We start from the raw sequence: 21,416 nt of genomic DNA on the forward strand, positions 1-21,416 counted from the left end.
TAGTTATTAGTTATTTTTACAGTTTTTATTCGATTCAATTTATATAAAGTTTATAGACTATGTACAATTCAGAAGGCGAATAACTTGTGCTTTCCTCGATAGGTTCTATTTCATCTTATTCTCCTCAGTGTTGTTATTGTTAAACTCGAATTTCTGGGCCCTTCGCTTCAACTCCTGCGATTGGGTCCAGAAAGTGGACAGGCGCTGATCGCTGTTCGAGCAAAACTCGCGGAAATCCTTGAGCATCTTCAGCTGGAAGAGCTCCCCGTCCGCGGAGTTGTTTATCGTCTGGGCCTTCCATTTCTTGTTCGGAATCATGTGGTTCCACGCCCACAAGAAACCCACTTTCTTGGGCACGTTCGTGTTGTTGGTGTGCCCATAGACGCAGCGCGTGACATTTGCCTCCTTCAGGATGGGCGATTCCACCTGGTAGTTGTTTGTAGCGCAACTGTAAGAGAGGAGCGATTAGAAGGTATCAAGGAGCAGGAGACTTCACACATCTTACCGGATCAAGGCAAACATGTTGCCCGTGCAGTGCACATACTGGTACTCCTTGGGCAGCTGCAAAAGTAAAATTGTAATGAGAAATGCCCAACGAGATCTGGTTAGCTCACTCACATCCTTGCCAACGCTGTACTTCTTCTCCAAAACGCAGGGCAAGAAGCCAAACTTGCCCAAAATGGCTTCCTGGAAGAACAGCATTCTGTCTGATCTGCTCTCCTCGGGAAACTCTGCAATCATAGTTCAAGTTTAAACACTGTTTAAAATACAAATATCTTAAAGTACCATCGAAGAGGGCAGCGCCATTGGGCAGGAATGTAGTGCAAAGCGGAATGAAAATGGGTCCCCGCAGAGGATCCGACTTCTTGGTGAACGGCTCTGCCATTGGATCCGCTGGCACTGATACCAGGAAATTGAACTGATTCGCCTTGCGCATCCAGCCGCCAATCTGAGCAAATCCAGGATAATATACGATAAGGAATCGGTAATGTTAACTATTAACAATTTAAACCAACCAAGTCAGCCACTATGGGACCCGATGAGGTGACCCACTCAACCACGATCTCAAAGGCGAATCTCGGCTGCAGCACTGTGTGATGCTTCACATGGCCCCACTCCATGCGATCGCTCTTCTGGTTCACATCGATCTCCAAATGCGACTGTCGATATACGCGCTCTAGAAATCGAGAATTATTAGGTTACTTCTTCTTCAAAATATATCCAGTACGAACTGTTGCTACTCGTTTCTGTCCAGGATTGCGGAGCAGGTGAGTCCCTAAGGAAATTGGGCACTGGAGTGGTCACTGGCTCATCGTGCCAGAGAAAACTGCAACCCTGAAACTCAATCTCCAACCACTCGTTCACAAAGGCACTGTAGTCATCCAAAGGCGGGGCGTAATCTAAATGATGGGGTATTGTGTTTTAATTGTTGATCAAAAATCGAGATAGATCAAACAACCTTTGGCGTTTTTATCCTGCTGCACCACATAGTAGAAAACAAAGCCAGGCACCACGGGCTTCTTCCAATCCCCCGAAGCATGGCAGATCATGCGCTCTCTGCAGGAAACAGAATTGAACACAATTACACTTTGCTAAATTCAAAAAAAACCCACTTGCGCATGGCCTCCAGTAGATCCAGGGGATGTCGTCCATTGTTCAGGCGGGTTTTCAACCACATTAGTGCGTCGTAGGACACAAAGGTGCAGGAGGGGAGCGACTGCGTCTGCGAGAAGAAGCCCACTCCGTTTACCGGGTGCTTCATGGCCTCGAAGATTTCGGGCAGCGTGGCATTCGGGCTGAACTTAATGTCGACTGGGAAACTGCAAGGCATATGATGAAGAGCTTGAGGGGAACCACTCTTGACTGCGATACTCACCCATCGTCCTGATCATCTCTGGCGGCGACTCCTGCAGCTGCCGCTGCATCGGTGGCGGGAAATATTCGTGGAATTCGACCGTTCTCCAGTTTGGGGCGCACATTGATGCTGTCATGTGGAGTAGCAGAAATATAGGAATTAGACGAATCATTCACGTAATTCAACACAACAGCTCCTTATCCATGTTGGGTCTTGTGTGTTGTATCTGGGTTGGGGTTACAGGAATCAGCAGGCCAATTGTGTGTGTTGGTTAGGGATTTCGGGTATGAGATTGTGAGGGGATTAGTCGAGTCGTGATAAATAAACGGAGCCAGGACGGATGATATCCGATAGCCTGGCCCACTGGGTGGCACAAACCTTTGCAGCGGTGAGTTTAATTGGTTATGATGCTTTTCAGTGATTCTAGGTGTGTCATGCTGCTGAAAGCCAAATACCAAATTAAATTATATAAAAAGTACGTAACAAAACCAAAGGAAATGAAACAGCCAGCCAACAAAATCTGAAACACGGGATGCACAAATCAACAGGACTACGAGTACAATACAAAAAAAGGGTGACTAAACAACAAGCCAGCAACGATATATACACTTAGCCTAGGCCCAGTATCCTGGGTATCCTCAGAGCAAGCCAGCTATGACCAGCAGCCAACCAAATCCCCAGCGAATCGTGCAGTTTAACCCAGGGACCGCAATTAACAATATCTACATAGATCATTCAGTTACCAATTGAGTGATACTTTCAAGTAGAACTGCCGATCAAATGATGCTCTATGAACTCAAGCAACCATCTAATGAGGCTGAAGAATTCGCAGATAGAATCGTTTGCTGTGCAGTTCCACTTCGAAAGTGTAAAATACTTGAAATTGAAGTTTATAGCTCGCTTAAATTAAATCAACAAGTATACAAAACTAAGCCAAACAATTCTTACGGTCCCCGATTTATGCAATGCATGTACAGTGTTTGGATGTAAGGTTTGTGGGGACGTGTATGTTTGTGTACAAAAGAGAGATAAGGGGCCTTAGATATATTTGTTGGAGTCGATATAAAAACCTGGGTCGCTTCTCCGGCAGTCGATTGCTGCCGACTCGCTCCCGGAACGGAGAGTTCGTGAGTCCCTGAGGAGATGGGTTCGTTTTCGGATTCGGAGCGGATTGGGGCAGGTCGAAAGTGGGTGGCGGGCAGACAGAGACGTTTGAAAGAGAGACAAAAGCATTAGATAAAACCATCCATCGGCAGTTCTCTCGCAATAATCAAAACTAATCAACTCGAACGTGCGCATTTGATAAAGAAATAAAGTTTTGAAATTAGGCAAATGTGCGCAGTTTGGATGAAACAAAAAGTTAATTTTTTTTCTTGAGATAAGTTAAGTAGATAACCTGGTTAGGCTGAGGCCTGGATATAATGCTGGTGCTGTGTCTCCGCTTGGTTATGTGGGCGATGGGGCTGTCCTGCAAGAGTGAGGCGAGATACTCGATACATCAGGGAAAAGGCAACGGGCACTAAAAGCGGGCTTCATGATGCAAGGTTAGTTCAAAGTTCAACAATAGTGGTTATGCGTCTTCTTCCTAATTGCTTGCCTAATCTATAAGCAAGACTAAAGGTCATCCAATTCCTTTTACTGCACGTGTACAAATATTCTATTGTATGTACAGAAACTTTCACAAACTGTCCAATTTAACTAACATATCTTGATCATGAAACATTTCTTATTACTTAATAGTCATTCAAGAGTCATCCCCCTCAATAATATCTGAAATTGTTAGTTGCCTAATCCATCCACTTGTAATCCGATTTCAAGACAGCTGTCGGGACAATTAGTCAATTAGGAGTCAGAACGCAATTACAGAATTAACGCAACGGATCACGAATGCACAATAGCCAAGCCAAGGAATCGATTCTATCTTACTCTCGCCTTGCGCGCATATTGCCGCTTCAGCTTGCTGACCGCCTCGATCAGTCGGACGAAGTCCTCGACCTGCTCCCGCGTGTTATCCGCAGTCACGTCGGGGAATATGTCGCATCGCTGGCAACTGGCGATCTTGCTCACAATGTTCTCCCTGGGCAGCAGGTACATGCGATAGCGCCAGTACTTCAGGCTCTGCGATAGAAACATTGCGTTAAGATTGGCAAGTATACGTTGTGCGCCGGGATATACCTCCATGAGTGGGTAATCCACATCGCCACGCGTGCAGATGTACAGGTCCATGTGGTTCCAGTTGAAGTTCTCCAACTTCTCGGTGGTGAAGTTCACGCCGGATATTTCGTAGGTCTCGTGTTGTGGGGCATGGAAACGGTAGCGGTAGTCCACATTTATCGGAGGATACGGGTGTCTAAAAGAGAAAGGGAACTTTTGGTATGAAATTCTAAATAGCAAGCCGGCTCCAACTCACCTGGGCCTATAGCCAGTGACCGTGATCACCGAGCCGCTCAACGAGATCTTGTGAAAGATGCGGCCAATGGAGAGCAGATACTCCTTGTTGGTCTCGCGCGAAAGCTTCACCGGCTGCACTGCAGATCCCGAGGAACAACCGCTCGCAGTCGGAGGCTTCTCGTCGACCACGATTAGCTGGAAGCCCTGCGCCAAGCGCTGCGACACGATCTCCTTGCACACCTCCTCCGTGGAGAGGGGTTTCCGGTAAACCGCTCTGCTCTGGGCGTAATCGTGATTCACATCGTCGGGCAGCAGAGTGTAATCCGATATCACATAGTCGTTATTCAGCGAACGCTTGTCCGGGAAGTAGTCCGTGGTGATGGGCAGACAGGCGGGGATCGTAAGCGACTTCCAATCGACGCCTGCAAACGGATCCACCAGCGATTAGCAGGACTCTCACGAGAAATGGATGGGATCAGAGCAGAGAGGAAGCCAACGCCGGTACAGGTGTGTAAATCAAAATCGCTCAAGCTAGAAGGTCTACGAAAATCATAACCAAAGAGGAGGAAGGACTCCAGTCCGGGACGAGAGCTGTCACCAACGGATGGGTTAGCGTATGGTAGGTGTGCGTACGAAATACAGTGGGCAGTGGGGGCAATTGGGCGTGGCAAGCATGCTAACGCTACAAAACTACATAACGGCAACATGCTGTATATGCTCTAGTGGTCAACATGCTCCCATCTCCGTGCGGATTACCAAATAGCGGGTTCCAACCTCCACCTCCCGATGGGTGTGTCCGTGCGTTTGGGTTTTTTTTTTGGGTTTCTGGGTTGTGCAGTTTTGGGTGAACTACTACCAACTACGGATTATGCTATAGTTATAGTGGATGGGTAACTACATGCAAGGGTTTCGGGTGCGGTGGCCAGGCTAACGGTTTTAAGCTGGTGAGTGCAAAGCGAGGTAATCTACAGACTGGGATGGAGGATCACCCACGGACAAGTATGATGCTATCGAACACCTGTCATTAGGTTTTTATCCCTAAAGTGATATCAAGATATCATTATTGACTAACGCTATACAAAGATATGCGATTCAAGGTAATGTTTTTTTCGAATTTTACAATTCCTAGCGCTTTTCGTTGTAATACTTCCTGAGATTTAAGTTTTTAATATTATGTTTCTTTTAAGAAAATTAATCAATCTTTTATGATATTAGGTGAACTGAGGAGCAAGTACTTTCTTTTCTAGTCAAAGCAGCAACTGAACTATGTTTCTACATAAGCTTTTTAGACTATAACTACTATACAGCCAAATCTCGAGCAACGAAGTGTATCTTCTAGTGGTGTCTTGTGTGTGGTTGGTTGTTGTGTTGTGGTTATGTGTGCTTGTGTTCGGATGCATCGCTAATGCTTTGTACAGAGTTCAAAGGTGGTGAATTTGATTTGTCCAAACCTATGATGATCTTTCCTCTTCCGCCGCCCGCCTCCGCATCGGGGGGCGGGTCTAGAGCCCTTAGTGCCTCCAGGCTGCCCAGATGATGATGCTCGCCCTCGACGATCGGCCTCAGATGCTTGACTAAACGATCGGTGGATGGGGTTCGATGGAATACGTATGTGATGGGTTGCAAATTTCGATTCGTTGGTTAGATCCGATTGGATTTCATTCGTGGCGTTGTGGAATAAGGTGAAGGGGAATAAGGTGAATCATACGTTAGATTAGATTAGACTTAGTATTCGTTTCTATTTCGAGAGGGGTTTCTGGTTAGGATGAGCTACTTCGAATGCATTAATCCCCGGGGTTGCGGTTAATGGACGGTGGCTTTTGTCTGCACCCGAAGCTGTGACGGATCTCCACCAGGAAGGCGATTCCGCTGCCCAACATTCCGCACAGAAACAGACTGAACGCGGGCACCAGCAGATTGAGCGCCAGTGGGCGGAGCCTCAGTTTCTCCTCCAGCTCCGCCAGTGTGGAGAAATCCTTGAGATAGCCCATGCGATGGGCCTTGCGATAGCACGTATCCAGCCAAAGATCATGCAGCCCGGCTTGCTGCACATGCAGCAGGAATCGATGGAGGGCATCCTTGAGATGTGAGTCTACCCTGAGCTGGTACTGATAGGGAAAGGAGCCGTGGCAAATCTTGGAGAAATAGAAGCGTTTCTTTCTCAGAAAGCGCTGCTGCATATCGAAGAAACGCCAACGAATTGTACTGATGGGGTAAATATACTCCGGATGCATGGAGATTCTCTTCTGGCTGAAGTTCTCGGCATCCGTGCAGCTAAACTTTGTGCTAAACTGCTCGGCATGACCCAGGGAATCAACGATGGCGTACACATCCGTGGGCAGCACTAGAATGCGATACGGCAGCAGGAATAGCTCCTCCAAGCTGTTGTCTGGTCTTCGGATCAGAGTCACGGTCAGAGATGAAGTTAGTTTGGTGCTGTACGTTTGCCCAAGAATGAATATTCCGAAGAGGATCAGAAAGGTACTAAAGCGCCTGACCGGCTTGCGGTTGCCATATCTGACTTGACCAGCACCAGGCACTCCTAGTATGGCCCAAAAATGTCCGTCTGGAATCAGGCGGCGCACATACACGAAGTGCACTACGAGCAGAACAAACAGCAAGCACAGCCACATGGTTAAACTAAATGGCAGGAACACATAGAGGCTCCTCGAAATTTCATTGTCCAATGGGATCATGAAGCAGCGCGGTGCCACCTGCGTGGGATATGAGTAGTCCACACTGGTGTTTGATTGCAGTGTGTCGTACAAGTGCGGACTCAGCTCCACCTTGCCCTTTACAATCAGATCCGTGAGCGCAGCCATATTCAGCAATGAAGAGCCATTTACTTCAAATCTAAACAAATCCATGGTCACGTTCAGGTGCATCATCAGTTGATTGATCAAGATCCCGCCCAATCCGGCCAGTTCCCAGGCCTTCGTCCTGCGATTCTTGTACCAAAAAGTATTGGGCACATCCTGCTGTACGGGCAATCGCATCCTGTAGCCTCTGAAATTTTTTCGATTTGCAGGCGGAAAAACATGATGCGGATCATAGGAGGATAATCTTCGCATGCGTATCACCCTAACAGTGGGATATGGATCCATTTGGTAGAAGTTTCTGGCGGCCACCACTACCAAAGCGCTCCGGAACTGCAGTTTCCACAGGAGTTCAAAGAAGTATTTAATGTCCTTTTGCGACTCCTGCTTTCTTAGCAGGAACATAGTCCTCGTGTAACGCCTTCCTCTGGCTCTTTCGGCCTGCAAGTAAATCACCGCATCCTTGGAATCCCTGGCGAAGACCAAATATATGGTCTCCTCATCCTGCAGGCTGCTGAAGTGGACGTGCGAGGAATCCTTGTCCGTGGCCGTCATCTGCGGCAGCATGTAGAAGTGATTGCTGCTGTTGCACATCAGGCCGCGATGCAGATCGTCCAGATAGCTGGGATCAACAGATCCCAGGCTGTTCACTATAGTGATGGCATGCAAGCGATGCACGCGGCCGATCCTGTCCAGAAACAGAGCCAGCTCGAAAGCGCGGTCAAAGTTTTCGGTGGCCACGATTTGGTAGCGCGACAAAAACAGCGCGAACAAAAACTGAAGATACATTTTCGCTCGTGAACCATGCCAAACTGACTGGGATTTCCATGTACGCCGAGTACTTCAAGTGCATCTCGAATTATTTGCCCCACGATACGATCTCTAAAACAAAACCTGAAAACTGTTTGCCTAACACTTACCCGTGGTAATTGCTGGTGTCCACTCTTGCTCCCCAGTGGCTCCCCAGAGGTAAGACTTCGCCTGGGTGGCCGTCAGGTTGGGCACATTGGCGGGCTGGGGGTTCATCGGCGAGTTTTGACGCCGCTTAAAGACTGCGTATACAAAGCAATGCTAGTCGAGGAGGTTTAACTTTAGTTACTGCTACTCACAATCAATGGGCTCATCACCCATCACAAAGCTCTGCGAGGAGTCTGACTTGTTGAGCAGCGAATGGCTGGACACTCGGTCGTACTGCTCTCCATTTTCGCACCCGTAATCCTCCTGGTCGTTGTTGTTGTTGCTCTGCGTCTGCTGCAATGGTCTCTGCTGACCAGCCTGCGTGGGTTTGGCGGGCACCGCTTGATAATGATGCTGCTGTATGAGTACACCGGTTGGGCCCTTCGGGAATATGTGCGTCCAGCGGCGGCGATTGGAGGTCAGCTTTATTGTCACTTGCGAGGGATCAAAGGGATTGATCAGAGCGCGACCCGGACGCACTATGGGCGCAATGCTAACGATCGTCCTGCGGGAGTTCTTCTCCGAGGCCAGTGACTCGGAGAGGTTGGTTGTATCCGGTTGCTAAAGTCACATAAAAACAGTTCAAAAGTCAGGTAAAAAGTCAGTATTAAGATTTCCCTTACCAAGGCAGCCAGCATTGCAGAGGTGCCGTGATGAATATCGGGATCGGACATCTTGCGCCGCATAGCCGGGATTTGAGTCGGCGTGAGGTTCTCCCAATCGTTGTTCCTATAGGCATAGGTCTCTAAACTGGGCACCGATGTCTTCTTAGCCCGCACTACACGCTGCAGGGAGCTAAGAAAATAAAACCTTGATCAACAAAGCTAAAAAGGTAATTTTGTAGCACAATACTACCAAGTACTCTGAGCGGGGAGCGGCTGGAAGATCTGTTCATCATACGCATCGTAATCAAAGAGCGAGTTGTGCTTATACTCCGACTGATTGCAGCTCAGGAAGTGACGCTCGTTCTCCTCGCCCTCCCCGTCGCCAACGCCATCGTGGAGCGTCAACTGGGATCCAAACAGAGGCAGCTTGATCCGTGGTATGAAACTGGAGTACACAATCTTCTTGTTAGTGGAGTAAAAGCTCAAGTTTATCCAGTGGGGCAGAGAGTAGTCATCGGCGGAGGTCAACGTGGTGTCTTTGTTGTGGAATTTGAGAAGCGGAACCGCATGCAGTGGCTGCTCGCCCACACAGACCAGGTCGCTACCCACGCCATTGTCGATAATGCGCTGCTTCGTGATATTGGTTAGCTCTCGATCCACGGAAAAGACACCCACTCCTGGGGTTATAACCACGGATAGTTGTCCGGTGCGGTCGAACGTTCTATCCAAGTAATGCTTTTCGAAAGTGTTCAGCGATATGTTTAGCACCTCCAAAAAGTTACCCTGAGTGGCTGAAGAATTGGTGGCCGGTGGAATCTTCATGTTCTCCCGTTCGTGGTAGCGCAGCACAGTGGCCTGTAAACGGCGTAGTAAGTTTTTATAATAGAATAAATTAAAACATGGTTAAGTGACCTGGTAGGACGTGAATAGCTTTCGGAGCTGGCCCAAAACGGTACACCAATCATCACAGCGCTCATTCTGGATGGCCACGCGGTAAAAGTCCTCGTAGAAGCGACCCTTGTAGTCCTGCTGCAGGCAGTCGCGCATATGCTCGGGAAACTCGTCCAGGCTCTTGGCTGCGTAGAAGGTGCGGGAGAACAGCACGATGGTCACCTCGTGGTTACAGCTCAATTTTCGCCACTTTTGAAAGAGCTCAGTGAGAAACCCATTGACTGCCTTTTCGAAGTACAGGTCTCCGTGGATGTCAAAGTCCCACATCTCGGAGGACATCTGCAGGAAGAGGTACACCATCGAAGTGCTGCTGCGGAAGACAATCTTGGTGTCCTCCGTGATGACACCGCTGGCCACGCGCTCGCCTTGCGACCACATCTCGTACACCTGGCACCGAATCTGCATGTCGTTGTAGTCGATCTTCTTGTTCACATACACACAGGTGTCCGTCTGAGGGAGAAGTGGTACGTTAAAAGTATATCCTGGTCTGAAAACTGCGTGATTCCTTACCAGGTAGGTCTTCAGGCGCCACATTTCCGAGCGACCCATGTACTGGTCCTTGAAGGTAATCTCTATCGAGTCCAGGGCCACATCCGCCGGCTTAACTATGCGCATCACCACATTGGAGTACGGACGCATTTTGAAGGCATTGGCGATGCCCGATTCTATGCTTATCACATCCCGGCCACAGCTGCCATTGAACTCGGTGATTTGGAGCAGCAGGTGGGTGCCGTTCTCCTCGTCGGGGGCGTAAATTTCTACCACATCGCCCACATTGGCGTTGGGATGATCCTTTAGATTCATCACCAAGTCCGCATCTGTGCCGAAATTTCCGTGTAACGTAATGTTTGCGCAATATCCACTTTCGCTTACCGTAGGATTTGTTGCAGCCACGCGTATGCGTGTTCAGCTTGTACAGCTTCATGTTGACTTAGTGGTTGCAAAACCAACGGACAATTATTTACTCAATTCCAACATTTGCCCATTTGCATGCTAGTAAAATAAAAATTCTATTTTTTCGTCTTTTGTTTTGATTCCTTATCTGCAGAGTGACCGCAGGCATGGATTATTTGGTATTTTCCTGTACAAATATACCGAATTTAATGTTTACCTTTAATTGTTATTGTAATTAATTAAATCACGCAGTTTATTTATATTTTTCAAGGTAGCTCAACACTTTTATCTTTTATTGAAAAACTAACTTAATCTGCATTCCCTGTCAGCTTAATTATTTTCATATATATTAAATTAAATAATGATTTCAGTTACGTAAGCTTTTCTGTTATGTATGTTATTGTGTGATTTGTATTATTCGTCACAAAATTTGAATTACCGAACGTTAGGGGCAACCGATGCTTTCGTCACTAGACTCCTACCAATTCAGCGGGGATTTGGTGCGTTGCTATTGACTGAAATTTTTTTGGCATCTATGAAGCCTTTTAATTTACCCACAAGTGTAGCCAAAAGTTAACATATTTTACAAACTGGCGAAAAACTTTACTAATTAAAATAAATGTTTTTTTATATTATCGATTTAACACATATACAGTTGCGTAAAAAATAGCACCACCATAGCGCGTTTTATTCTAGATACAAATAATTAAGGTTGCACCGAAATAACGCAATATTTTCGAATAAAATTTTTAAAAATAGTTCTGGGTATTTTTCCTATTCGAATATAATAATAATCTGTAGAATGCATATATTTTTTGCAGCTTTATGCTTATATATGTAGTCAGTCTGCGTCACAGAAGCGCAATCGATTTCTTTCAGATAAGACCTTTTTAATTAAAAATGTAATTTCACCTATACTTCTGGAGGAAAATGATTGTTACATCGCATTAAAAATAAACACCCCCACGCTAATCAGTTTGTCCGCTCCTGAATCTATCAATTTCCATCTTTCTGACCATGAGTTAATCTAAGCAATTAGAACGTTCTATTTAAGTTTTCCGTACAGCTTTATTGTTTACACATATTTATTTGCTTAATGAATTTATCACGAAGTGACTACAAGCTGCATTCGTTGTTTTTCATTGAATAAATTTTATTGGGTCGCAAATATCAGTGAGTACATTTCGACAAAAATTGTTTAAAGACAGTTCGTTCGCCCGCGTAAATGGGTAATCCTCCGTCCTCAGTCAGATAGCTGCACTCGACTCGCTCCATTCCGGGTCCACCATCCATCCAGCTTCCATCATCCGGACCCCGGACTCGTATTTATGATCCTCGGCGTCGGGGATTGTTTCGCAATCGGTTGTTTGTTTATTGTTTGTGGTGATTAGAACGCCACTGACGACAGAGATCGCCAGATCGGGCAGATAATTCGCATTCTCTACTTATAGCGAGGGTTATGTATACAATCGAGGCGCGGGTCGCTCACCAGGATGCGTCGAAGTCGATTCGTCGGTTCGAAAATGAGTTTGCTCGTATATATGTAACTAACAATGCAAAGGGTCAAAGGGTCGTCGTCCTCGTCAATCACAATCTCAATCTCAACATGCAGCTTAAACGGTAGACAGAACCACGAAACTGGCTCCTAAAGCTAACTAAACACGTACGGACTACAAGTAAACGTTAATCACTAGGGAGGATGGGCTGGAGCACCACTCTCACATCGCCACGGTGGCCAGGACAACGGTGATGTCGTCCGGCTTGCCGCCACGCGCCTGAATGTTATTCCTCCTGGCGCTGAGGGCGAAGGGCGAGAGGAACTCGCTGTTGAGGGACAGGGTGCGCGCCATCAGCGCCAGGCTGTTGGCCGTCATCTGGAGCTTGACGGGATCGCGTTCGCCCTCCACCTCGCTAAGCACCTGCAGCATTAGATCCTCGGGCACGTTGTCGAACACTCCGTCGGTTGCAATGAGAATCACGTCGCCATCCCGCACCGGAAAGCTCATCGTGTCCGCCGACTCAGGGCTGTCGCTGAGGACATTGGGCCCATGTCCCGGCGGCGGCAATGACAGTTGGAAGGGTGTGTTAAAATAGTGCTGCTGCTCCTCGGACTTGTGAACCACCTGGCCTTCGCGCACCACAACGAAGCCGCTGTCGCCGATGTTGGCCGTGTGCACGGTGCTCGTCTCACGGTTGAGGATCAGGACGCAGGCGGTGCTGCTGCCCAGTATGGGCTTCTTCTGCTCCATCAGCTCGCAGTAGCTGTAGGCCAGCAGGTTGACTGGTCGTTGGGGATTAAAGTGGCTGCACTGCACCAACCGCTCACAGGTGCGCATCAGGAACGATGAAAACTCTCCGGGATCGATGCCATAGCTTCGCCAGCCGCCCACGCCGTCGGCCACGCCCATGACATCGGCACTGGCGGTGGAGGCCTTGAACCATGAGTCCTCGCCGTACTTTCCCGGCTTGTACTTGTGTCGCAGGTTGTCCTTGGCGAAGCCGCACACCACCGACACGAAACGGGGTCGTGGGGCGCCCGAGGATCCTGGTGTCGCTCCCGACTTGGTGGCCCCCTTGGCTGCTGCCCCACTTCCGCCACCCGTGGCCGTTTCCAGGAGCGTGGAGAAGCTGCTGCGCAGGGCGCGAGAGATCGCACGCGAGGTCCAGCTGAGTGACGAGTGCATCGCCCAGAACTCGTGGTCTCGTGCTCTCAATCAATCAAATCAATCGCATGTGGGGGGGTGTCGGATTTGGATTCGTTTTATTCGTTTGTTACGACGTCGGAGTGCTCCTCCTTGGCGTTCACTCCTACACGCCACTCCTCCGCACTCGTTTTTTCCGGTGCAAAACTCCTGTCTCGACGGGGCACACAATTTACGTTCCAATTAAATGCGAAATGTTATGTGATGAAGTGATACACTTTTTCTCGTCAGGTCGCGATCCGGTTCAGAACTGGTTCGGTGCTGGTTCCCCACCCCAACTCTCCGCTCCTGAACGGGTTCCGAAACCATATACACCCTATTGTAGTAGTGTTATTTTCGGAACCAGTACAACTCGTTTATATACACCAACGGTATATATAACAAAAAGGGTGGTAAAATATGCAGCTTTACTTATTGCTCAAGTTTTAAAAAACAAACATATTTTTCGATGCAATTGTTTTTCGCAAGTATTTTTCTGCTGGTATTTTAAAGAAACCCCCTTATGCTTTTAGTTGAATTATTATAACGGTCATTTTCTTTTGGTTTACTCCTACTTACACAGCCTGGTCATACTGGCGACCAAAGTAGTTTGTTTTTGCCAAAAAAAAACTCAGGTCTGCTCTACTCCGCGATATTTGTTTGCCCAGCTGGTCTTTGTTGTTGGTAGGTCCAAACAAACACGCAGCCAGTGTTAACCCAGTTTTGGGGCTAGTGATTGCTGTGGCTCCCACGGCCCAGCAGCGGGTTAAATACGACAGTGTAATTGTGAAAGAGGAGAGTGTTGTGTTGTTGGTGGTGGACGTGGGCAACGACATTGGCATAGAAAATTTTGCATACACTCTCCTTCGCACACGCACACCTTCGTCGAAATTGTAAAAATAAAACAAACAAGTAAAAATAGCACTTGGCTTGTTGTTGTGCCTAAAGTTGTACGTATTTTGCAGACGGAAATTGATTGGTTGTGTAAATTCGAAAGTGCACGAAATCGCGAGCGCATAACGGTACATGTATACACACACAAGCAGCACACGCACACACATGGAGGCAGTGCTTTTTGTTTGATGTCCCATTTGGCGGATTAAAGACAAAGAGAGAGAGACAGAGAAACGGAGGAGGAGGACGAGGACGCGATGACCACAAGGGAGAATGTGGTTTCTAGTCGCCTGTCCAAGCTGATGCTCAGCAGCGGGAGTGGAAATGGCAGTGGCAATGGAAGTGGTCCCAACATCCAGGTGGCTCCATCCTCCACCCTGGTGCAATCTCCCACCTCGCCCGGGGAGCAGTCCCAATCTCAGTCCGAGCTGAACCAACTGAAGCGGGATGCGGATCCGCAGTTCTCGCGCTTCGCCGACTACTTTGTGATATGTGGACTGGATCTGGACACGGGTCTCGAACCGGATCGCTTTGCGGGTAAGTGATGAATGCTCGCCGAGATTGGGATTAACTTCACATCTACGCCTCTTAGGGGACAACCTACATTGCTCGCCGCTGGATCGCGCCTACAAGAGCAAGCCTTTGGCCCATTATCCCGAGAACGTGCCCTGGAATCCCTTCGATGCCCACGGCATATGCATGGTAATCATAAAGACTGTTTGAAGTCACTCCCTAGCCATCTTAGGGTGGATCGGTTAATGTCGATTAGATAATGTATGATAGTCTAAACTATTTAAATGGCTTCCTTCATGCTTATTCCCAAACACACATCATTTTGATGAATCATTAGGTCAGAGAGTGATTTATTGCCATCTGTCAATGGAATCAGTTCAGACTGCTAAATGTGAATTTTTAATTATTTTTATATTTACATTTTTACATCATTACATTGTAAGTGTAGAACTGAAGCATAGAAAAACTTATATCTTGCGAATGACCGAGCCACCCTAATCCATATTCATGTCTAATTGAGCTCAATTGGCTGCCCTTTCGGTGGAAATTCATGCTTGGCTAGCTAGTTCATTGATACACTCGTCCCGAGTTGTTGTGAGAGAAGCACTTATAATTGATGCCACGAATACGACAGCGTCACCCCTCCACCGATAAACCTTATCTCGGGCATCTGGGCATGTGTTCGAATGAATGGATTTTATTTATGCCCGCCACTTGAGATCGAGAACTCACCCCCGCCATTTGTCTTCCACAGCTCTCACTACCGCAGGGCCTGCGCTTCCGCACCCAGAAACATTGCATCGAACCCCGTTTCCACTCGTTTGCCACGACACGAGAAGATGGAAAGCGGTGCTATGGGTTCAGTCTGGTGTTCTACGAGGAAATTCGGAATCGAAACATTTGCGGGGCCATTCACACGCTACAGAGCATGTTCATCACAGAGCTCTCGAATGGCCAGCAGACGCATTCCCTCAGTCGGGTGAAACAGGATGGTCCGGTCAGCCGGTCACTGCCAAGGCACTTTAAGGTGGCCGGACAGGCGCCGCAGTCTGCACAAAGTTACTACGACATCAACAAGGACAAGTTGTACGTGGCAAAGAGCATCACGCTGATATGTCAGGCTCCGTACGCCTTTGCCGCTCAGATGTTTCTTAAGAATCTGTATAGGTAATTGAGATACATATAAACGCAGAATCCTTGTACTAAATTTCATTACCTCTTATTACCTAGATGTCTTCCTCGACAGCCTGGTGCTGGTATCAGCTTGGAGTCCTACGTATACAACATACTCTACGAGGTTATGCTACCGCAACCGGGCAAGTCCATTCGGGTTTACCTGCCTCCCACAGAGCCACATCTGCCACCCATTGCTTTGATTCTTCAGCGTCCGCTTCTTGCTACCGAGTTGCCTCTGCTCGACTTTCCGCTCAGGCTGCTTTTCAAGTACCTGGGTGTGGAGTGTGTCATACAGCTGCTGACGTGCGTGCTCTTAGAGAATCAGGTCCTGCTCCGGTCCACAGGTCAGAACTTGCAATATTGCGAATTCGTAACATATCTTATAACCTTTTCATTTCCCCTGCAGACTATCAAAGACTTATGATCGTTGGTGAGTGCATTACCTCGCTGCTGTTTCCGTTCGTATGGCCGCACGTGTACGCTCCCATTTTGCCGGCCGCCCTGCACCACTTTCTGGACGCACCAGTGCCCTTTGTGATGGGATTACATGCTGAGTGCGAAGCGGCTCACAAGATCGGCAGCGAAGCAACCCTTTGCTTCGTGGACATTGACAAGAAGCACATCCAGCTGCCCGAGGAGCTTCCAGTCTTTCCTCACAAGGTGGATTTTATGGCCGAGATTGGTTCGGTGCTGGACAAGTTTGAGATCGAGCGAGACCGCGACCAGGAGCCTAGTTTCCGAAACGGCTATGTGGGCAGAGGAGCCGGAGGAGGAGTTTCTGGATCTGGAAGTAGCGGGTCAGGTGGCGTCGATGCCATGATCTCCAGCTGCACCCTGCCCACCGGGTTACAGGCAGCACGGCGAAGCAAGGAGCGCTTTCAGCAGATGCAGGAGACCGTCTATACTCTGTCGGGATCGCCGGGTGGTGGCGTCGTGGATTACCAACCGCTCATAGCGCATCCATCGCGAATCGATCATGTGCCACGGATCGCGGACTTTCTGCGTAGGAAGGGAGGTATCAGGGGAGCTGGCTCTCCGGTGGGAAGTCCCACCGTTTCGCTCTCTTCCTCGCCGGTTGGCATCTACCACGACGTAGACGCAGTGGACGCCACCATGCCAGTCAGCACTCGTCGCGCAGAGAAACAAAAACTGAGCCCTGTGGATCAGTACTACCAGGATCTGCGCATCAACAACTCGGTGCGGGAGATCTTTCTCAACCGATTCGTGCACATGTTCCATGCCTACGAGTACTTTGTGATCTACCCAAATCAGGCTCGGGACGAATGGATCTCAAACCGTGAGACTCTGCAGAACTTCGACAAATCCTCGTTTCTGTCCGACCAGCCGGAGCACCATCGCGCGTTTCTTTCGCGCTTCCTTGAATCTCAGATGTTTGCCACCCTAATCGACAACAAGATCCTGGCTATGTGGGAGTCGCAGCCCGATGAACAGCTCCAGCTGTTTGATCAGCGCGTGAAATTGCTGAGGTAAGTCGCTAAAGTGCAATGATAATCGCTCTATTACTTGTGGTTGATGGCCAGCAAAATTACTTACCACCGTTACAATGCAGAACACTAAGGTTTTTTCTTGTTGCATTCGAATATTTCAGGCGACGACACGGGGAAAACATGATTGCCGCCACCAGCTACGAGCCGTGCGTGCTCAGCCAGGACTCGCAGCAGGGCTTCGAGAAGCGGCTCAACTGCATCGACATCGAGGTGACGCCTCCCAGCGAAATTCTGGCCAACCGAGCGGCCTACTTCCGCAGCTTTCCGCTGCTCGAGAAGGGCGTGCTCAACCAGGAGTGCGCCTCGAGGTAGTTGCCCTAGTCGCCTAGTTCCGACACAGTTCCCCTGTTCTTGTATAGTTAGTCGTAGAGCACGTCCTGCTTTAAGACCAACCACCAGTTCCCATTCCTAACCCTCGCACTCATCCTATAACCAAAATCCCCGCCGGGGATAAGTGTACCTTGGCCCCAGAAGGGGTGACAAACGTTTGATATTATCTAAATGTTAGTTATAGATACCATAGATTCCTAGCTGTAGATGTATATCATGTACCTTAGTTAGCTCAAATTGGATCAAATCGAATCAAGTAGCGCGTTTTACACTGGATACTCCCTTCCGTTGGTATCATACTTTTATTTCTATTTCTATTCGTATTCGTATTGTTTCTCTTAGTGCATACCACTTAACAATAAATTCTGCATTCTCCAATCGTTAACCGAGACTCTTCTTTTCGTTTGTTTTGTTTCGTTCTCCCGCCGTTAATTGCACCGCATGCACCGCCCACAGCTCACCGCCTGCTCCACCTCCACCCGGTCACCCATCCACCCCATCCTCCAACCCCCTTCGGAGTTCCCACTAATCCGCTGTCTCTTTATTCTCGGTCGAAATTCAAACTAAACTCAAACCGATCTTCAAACTCATTCGCGCTAACATCCATCAAACAACCAACCTCAACCAAATACCGTATCCGAATCCGCCTCCGATTCCGCATCCGAATCCCAAACAGAGGCAACAGCCTGCGACGGGTGAAGAACGGCAACAAGTGGCGGGCCCGGGAGATCTCGCTGGACCAGAAGCCTGGCTCGAATGCCATCAACCGACTGTCGGCGAATCTGACCACGGCGGACGTGAGTCCGGCTCTAATCGCCCAGGCCAACTGGACGTTTGTGGAGCGACTGCTGAAGGTGTGTGTTTTGGATAACAAGGTATTGAATAGAACTAAGCCCTATTGTTTGCCCTATTGTAGGATATAAAATCGAAGACCAAGCGGATGCTGCTGGAAAAAATGGGTAACGAGGCGGTGGCGTTGGGCCTCAAAGGCGACGGCATTGAGGAGAACACCTTGATAGCCAGCATGTGCGATTTGCTGGAGAAGATCTGGTCGCACGGCCTGCAGAACAAGCAGGGAAAATCCGCTCTGTGGGCCCATTTGCAGGCCTATCTCGAGATGCAGGAGGCCCGAGGTGCTGGCGACAGCTCAGGAACAGAGCAGACGCCGCCGGTGTCCAGCAGTCCGGGCGGCAAGATGACCATAGCCACAGCATCGCCCGCTCTGGCCTGGAACGCAATGCGCAAGCGCATGGACTGTAAGTGGAGTTTGTGTTGCAATCAATCAATTGTATATTTCAATGTTTAATCTCTATTGTCAGATCTCTCCACATTCCAAACGGACTTCGACAGCCCGCCCAGTCCGAATCGCAGTCGCTCGCGAGATCGAAACAAATTCGTGGGCCTGGAGCAGCTGTGCCCACTTCCCGAGTCGCTGGAGTTCGATGTGAAGTAAGTAGCGAATCAGGAAATCTGCTTCCCTAAGTCACCAAACACTTGCCCCTGCAGAAATGTGCTGGCCATGGCGGATATCAAGACGCATATTGGCTATACCCGCGCCTGGGTTCGCCTGTCGCTGGAGAAGAAGCTGCTGTCCAGGCACTTTCGTACCCTGCTCTCCGATGAGGCTCTGCTGCGATCTCTGTACAAGCGATCGGCCTTCTTGCGCTGCGAGGAGGAGAAGGAACAGTTTCTCTACCATCTGCTCACTTTGAACACGGTGGACTACTTCAGCTTTACCAACATATACCCCACGACGAGTAGGTCACGCTAGCAGTCCAATATATTGCCTGTGCTCACACTCCTCTTGGTTTCGCATTCCCTTCCCGCCCACAGAGCTGCCCTACCGCGTCGTGATCTTCCCCTCCCGCAAGTACGGCTCCTACCACACCTCCAGCAATGTCTGGATCATGGTCTCGGGCACCATGAACGAAACGCAACGGGTGCCCGTGCCGAAGGGATCCTTGGAGTTCATATTCCATGTAAGCTTTTCGCTCGTGCATCATCACTTTCAGATAGCCACCTATTGAATTCCCTTTCATTTGCAGTACAAGAACCTTGGCCTACTGACAACCATGCGCATTGGACACGACAACTCGGGACCCAGCCACAAGTGGCTGGTTGAGCAGGTGGTGATGCGCAATGAGGTCACCGGCCACACCTACAAGTGAGCTAACAGCAAGTTGTTCAACCATGGGCTTTGAGTAACACAATATTTTCTTAACCCAAAAAGATTCCCTTGTGGGCGCTGGCTGGGCCGTGGCGTGGATGACGATTCCACGGAGCGACTGCTGGTGGGCCAACGTGTTTTGACGAACGCGAAGAATGCAGAGTTAGTTCCTGGATCTGATACGCGCACCCCTCCACGGACGCGGAGCCCCAGTGTGCAGCGCCAGGAGACACTGGCACCATCAGAGATTCAACACCAGCTGGGCAACTGCGTCAACGTGCTGGTCAAATGGCATTATAAGCCCAGCCGGGATCGGGATGTGGGCACCCTGACCAACCTGCTGTGCGGGGACGATGGTTTGGTCAAGTGTCTGGAGCAGGTCTTCCTCTGCGGCTTCCGGTCGGCGCGATTCTTTGGACGAAATCTGTACATCTGGGACTATTTCAGTAAGACACATAGACATTAGGGCTTTAATTTGCTTTATGAATAAACCTTTTACCATTACAGCCAAAATCAAGGAGCTGTTTGAACACAATCTGCAGATGGAGCTGGAGGACTCATCCTCAAGCCTAGACTCCTCGTTTAGCAATGGAAGCGGCAGCGGAGGAAACAGCCTGCAACGTCGGGAAATCTCCAGCATTTGGCGTCTGTACGTACAGCTTATGGACGAGATCAACGGCACGGCACTCGGCAAGGACGGCAAGTTCCAGCTGCTTATCTGCTTGAGCTTGCGGGAGCACCTGCTGACGCGTCTGATAAAGCCAATGGCCTTGACCAAGGTGACGCACGAGATGTACGAGGAGGAGAGCTTCCTTAGGCGTCGCAACCTCCTCACCTTTCTCATCCAAATCCTGGAGCCGCTGGACGACTGCCACATCGTGCTGGAAAACTCAATCACACAGGGCATTCGCATCGCGTCCCAATGCTGAGGATCGGATGCAATACCTAACGCTCCCACTGCAATACTCATGCCACATCTCACCCACGGACATTTGCAACCAGTGACCTAGAGAATACTCACATACATATGCTCTTGAGGAATCTCGGAACTCTCGAATTCGTTGTTAGCTTTTAATGCGAAGCGGAGGAACTCCTGCCCCTATTACACCTATTTCTAGTTCTAACTATAATCCCAAGCCTAGCCACTAACCACTTGCCATTCGACCCTTCGACAGCTTGCCAAGAAACAGAGTCAAACGCTGAACGTTTTAGGGTAATGGATGCCAGTCCCGGGAACACTGAAGCCAAAGTTGAACAAAATTCCTTGTCATCGACGCAATCGAATTTTAAAGACATTTACTGTGCAATTAAGACGTTTACTATAACAAATTCTAAAATGTTGTTCAAAAATCTCCATATATTTGAAACGTATGCGTGTGTGTAGCTTAGTAGATAAGGTGTCCCAATCCGAAACCAAATCCAGTCAATTATCCTGAGTTCCATTATCAACAGTAGCTTTTAGTTTAGTTGATTTTACCAAAGAATCTTTGTTTTTTATAACGACCAACTTATGGCGTACATATTTTTTGTATATTATTATATTTTGGTACTTGAGTGAGTGAAATGAGATTAACCCAAAGGTGTTTATGTTATAATCAAGCTTTATTTTTACACTTTAGCCAAACACGTTTGCAGACACTACCTTAAGACCCTGAAAGTCAATAAATACAAATACGCA

At 48.7% G+C, this 21,416-nt stretch overlaps 4 protein-coding genes across 11 annotated transcripts; 1 reads left to right on the forward strand and 3 right to left on the reverse strand.

The window, feature by feature from the left end:
* Nucleotides 1-5: 5 nt before the first annotated feature.
* Nucleotides 6-10,626, reverse strand: Iml1 (Increased minichromosome loss 1). 5 transcript variants are annotated; one of them, NM_167889.2, is made up of 22 exons: nucleotides 10,449-10,626; nucleotides 10,086-10,393; nucleotides 9,537-10,025; nucleotides 8,875-9,479; nucleotides 8,643-8,814; nucleotides 8,172-8,580; nucleotides 7,983-8,114; nucleotides 5,698-5,820; nucleotides 4,266-4,668; nucleotides 4,031-4,205; nucleotides 3,782-3,973; nucleotides 3,252-3,344; nucleotides 2,926-2,990; nucleotides 1,877-1,984; nucleotides 1,614-1,820; nucleotides 1,460-1,557; nucleotides 1,233-1,400; nucleotides 1,017-1,177; nucleotides 787-949; nucleotides 619-731; nucleotides 506-561; nucleotides 6-448 (listed from the first exon to the last, which is right to left on the reverse strand). In NM_167889.2, exons 1-22 carry the CDS (start codon nucleotides 10,498-10,500, stop codon nucleotides 106-108), a joined length of 4,635 nt encoding a protein of 1,544 aa, NP_728621.1. In that variant the 5' UTR covers nucleotides 10,501-10,626; the 3' UTR covers nucleotides 6-105. The 5 variants fall into 5 exon arrangements, with proteins under 5 accessions (NP_728621.1, NP_001261260.1, NP_001261259.1 ...); NM_001274331.1 differs by lacking the exon at nucleotides 5,698-5,820; NM_001274330.1 differs by lacking the exons at nucleotides 2,926-2,990; nucleotides 3,252-3,344 and adding an exon at nucleotides 2,234-2,292.
* Ir62a (Ionotropic receptor 62a) lies at nucleotides 6,031-7,851 on the reverse strand (the record flags this gene model as incomplete). Its single annotated transcript, NM_001038897.1, has 1 exon — nucleotides 6,031-7,851. One exon carries the CDS (start codon nucleotides 7,849-7,851, stop codon nucleotides 6,031-6,033), a length of 1,821 nt encoding a protein of 606 aa, NP_001033986.1.
* Nucleotides 10,627-11,520: 894 nt separating the features above from the next.
* Nucleotides 11,521-13,427, reverse strand: CG12091 (uncharacterized protein). 2 transcript variants are annotated; one of them, NM_001274332.1, is made up of 1 exon: nucleotides 11,521-13,427. In NM_001274332.1, exon 1 carries the CDS (start codon nucleotides 13,151-13,153, stop codon nucleotides 12,188-12,190), a length of 966 nt encoding a protein of 321 aa, NP_001261261.1. In that variant the 5' UTR covers nucleotides 13,154-13,427; the 3' UTR covers nucleotides 11,521-12,187. The 2 variants fall into 2 exon arrangements, with proteins under 2 accessions (NP_001261261.1, NP_647619.1); NM_139362.3 differs by having other exon boundaries at nucleotides 11,604-13,427.
* A 301-nt stretch (nucleotides 13,428-13,728) lies between these two features.
* On the forward strand, nucleotides 13,729-21,415 carry pns (pinstripe). Of its 3 annotated transcripts, none has more exons than NM_206232.2 (15): nucleotides 13,729-13,834; nucleotides 14,116-14,581; nucleotides 14,637-14,746; nucleotides 15,312-15,724; nucleotides 15,788-16,077; nucleotides 16,140-17,220; nucleotides 17,343-17,549; nucleotides 18,028-18,425; nucleotides 18,488-18,827; nucleotides 18,891-19,020; nucleotides 19,078-19,328; nucleotides 19,405-19,550; nucleotides 19,617-19,735; nucleotides 19,802-20,184; nucleotides 20,246-21,415. In NM_206232.2, the coding sequence occupies exons 2-8, from the start codon at nucleotides 14,302-14,304 to the stop codon at nucleotides 18,098-18,100; spliced, it is 2,454 nt and encodes an 817-aa protein (NP_995954.1). In that variant the 5' UTR covers nucleotides 13,729-13,834; nucleotides 14,116-14,301; the 3' UTR covers nucleotides 18,101-18,425; nucleotides 18,488-18,827; nucleotides 18,891-19,020; nucleotides 19,078-19,328; nucleotides 19,405-19,550; nucleotides 19,617-19,735; nucleotides 19,802-20,184; nucleotides 20,246-21,415. The 3 variants fall into 3 exon arrangements, with proteins under 3 accessions (NP_995954.1, NP_647620.1, NP_728624.1); NM_139363.2 differs by having other exon boundaries at nucleotides 18,248-18,425; NM_167890.2 differs by lacking the exon at nucleotides 13,729-13,834 and having other exon boundaries at nucleotides 14,018-14,581; nucleotides 18,248-18,425.
* Nucleotide 21,416: the final 1 nt, after the last annotated feature.

Source organism: Drosophila melanogaster, chromosome 3L (genome assembly GCF_000001215.4).
Source record: "Drosophila melanogaster chromosome 3L".
In the NCBI taxonomy this organism is placed as follows: Eukaryota; Metazoa; Arthropoda; class Insecta; order Diptera; family Drosophilidae; genus Drosophila; species Drosophila melanogaster.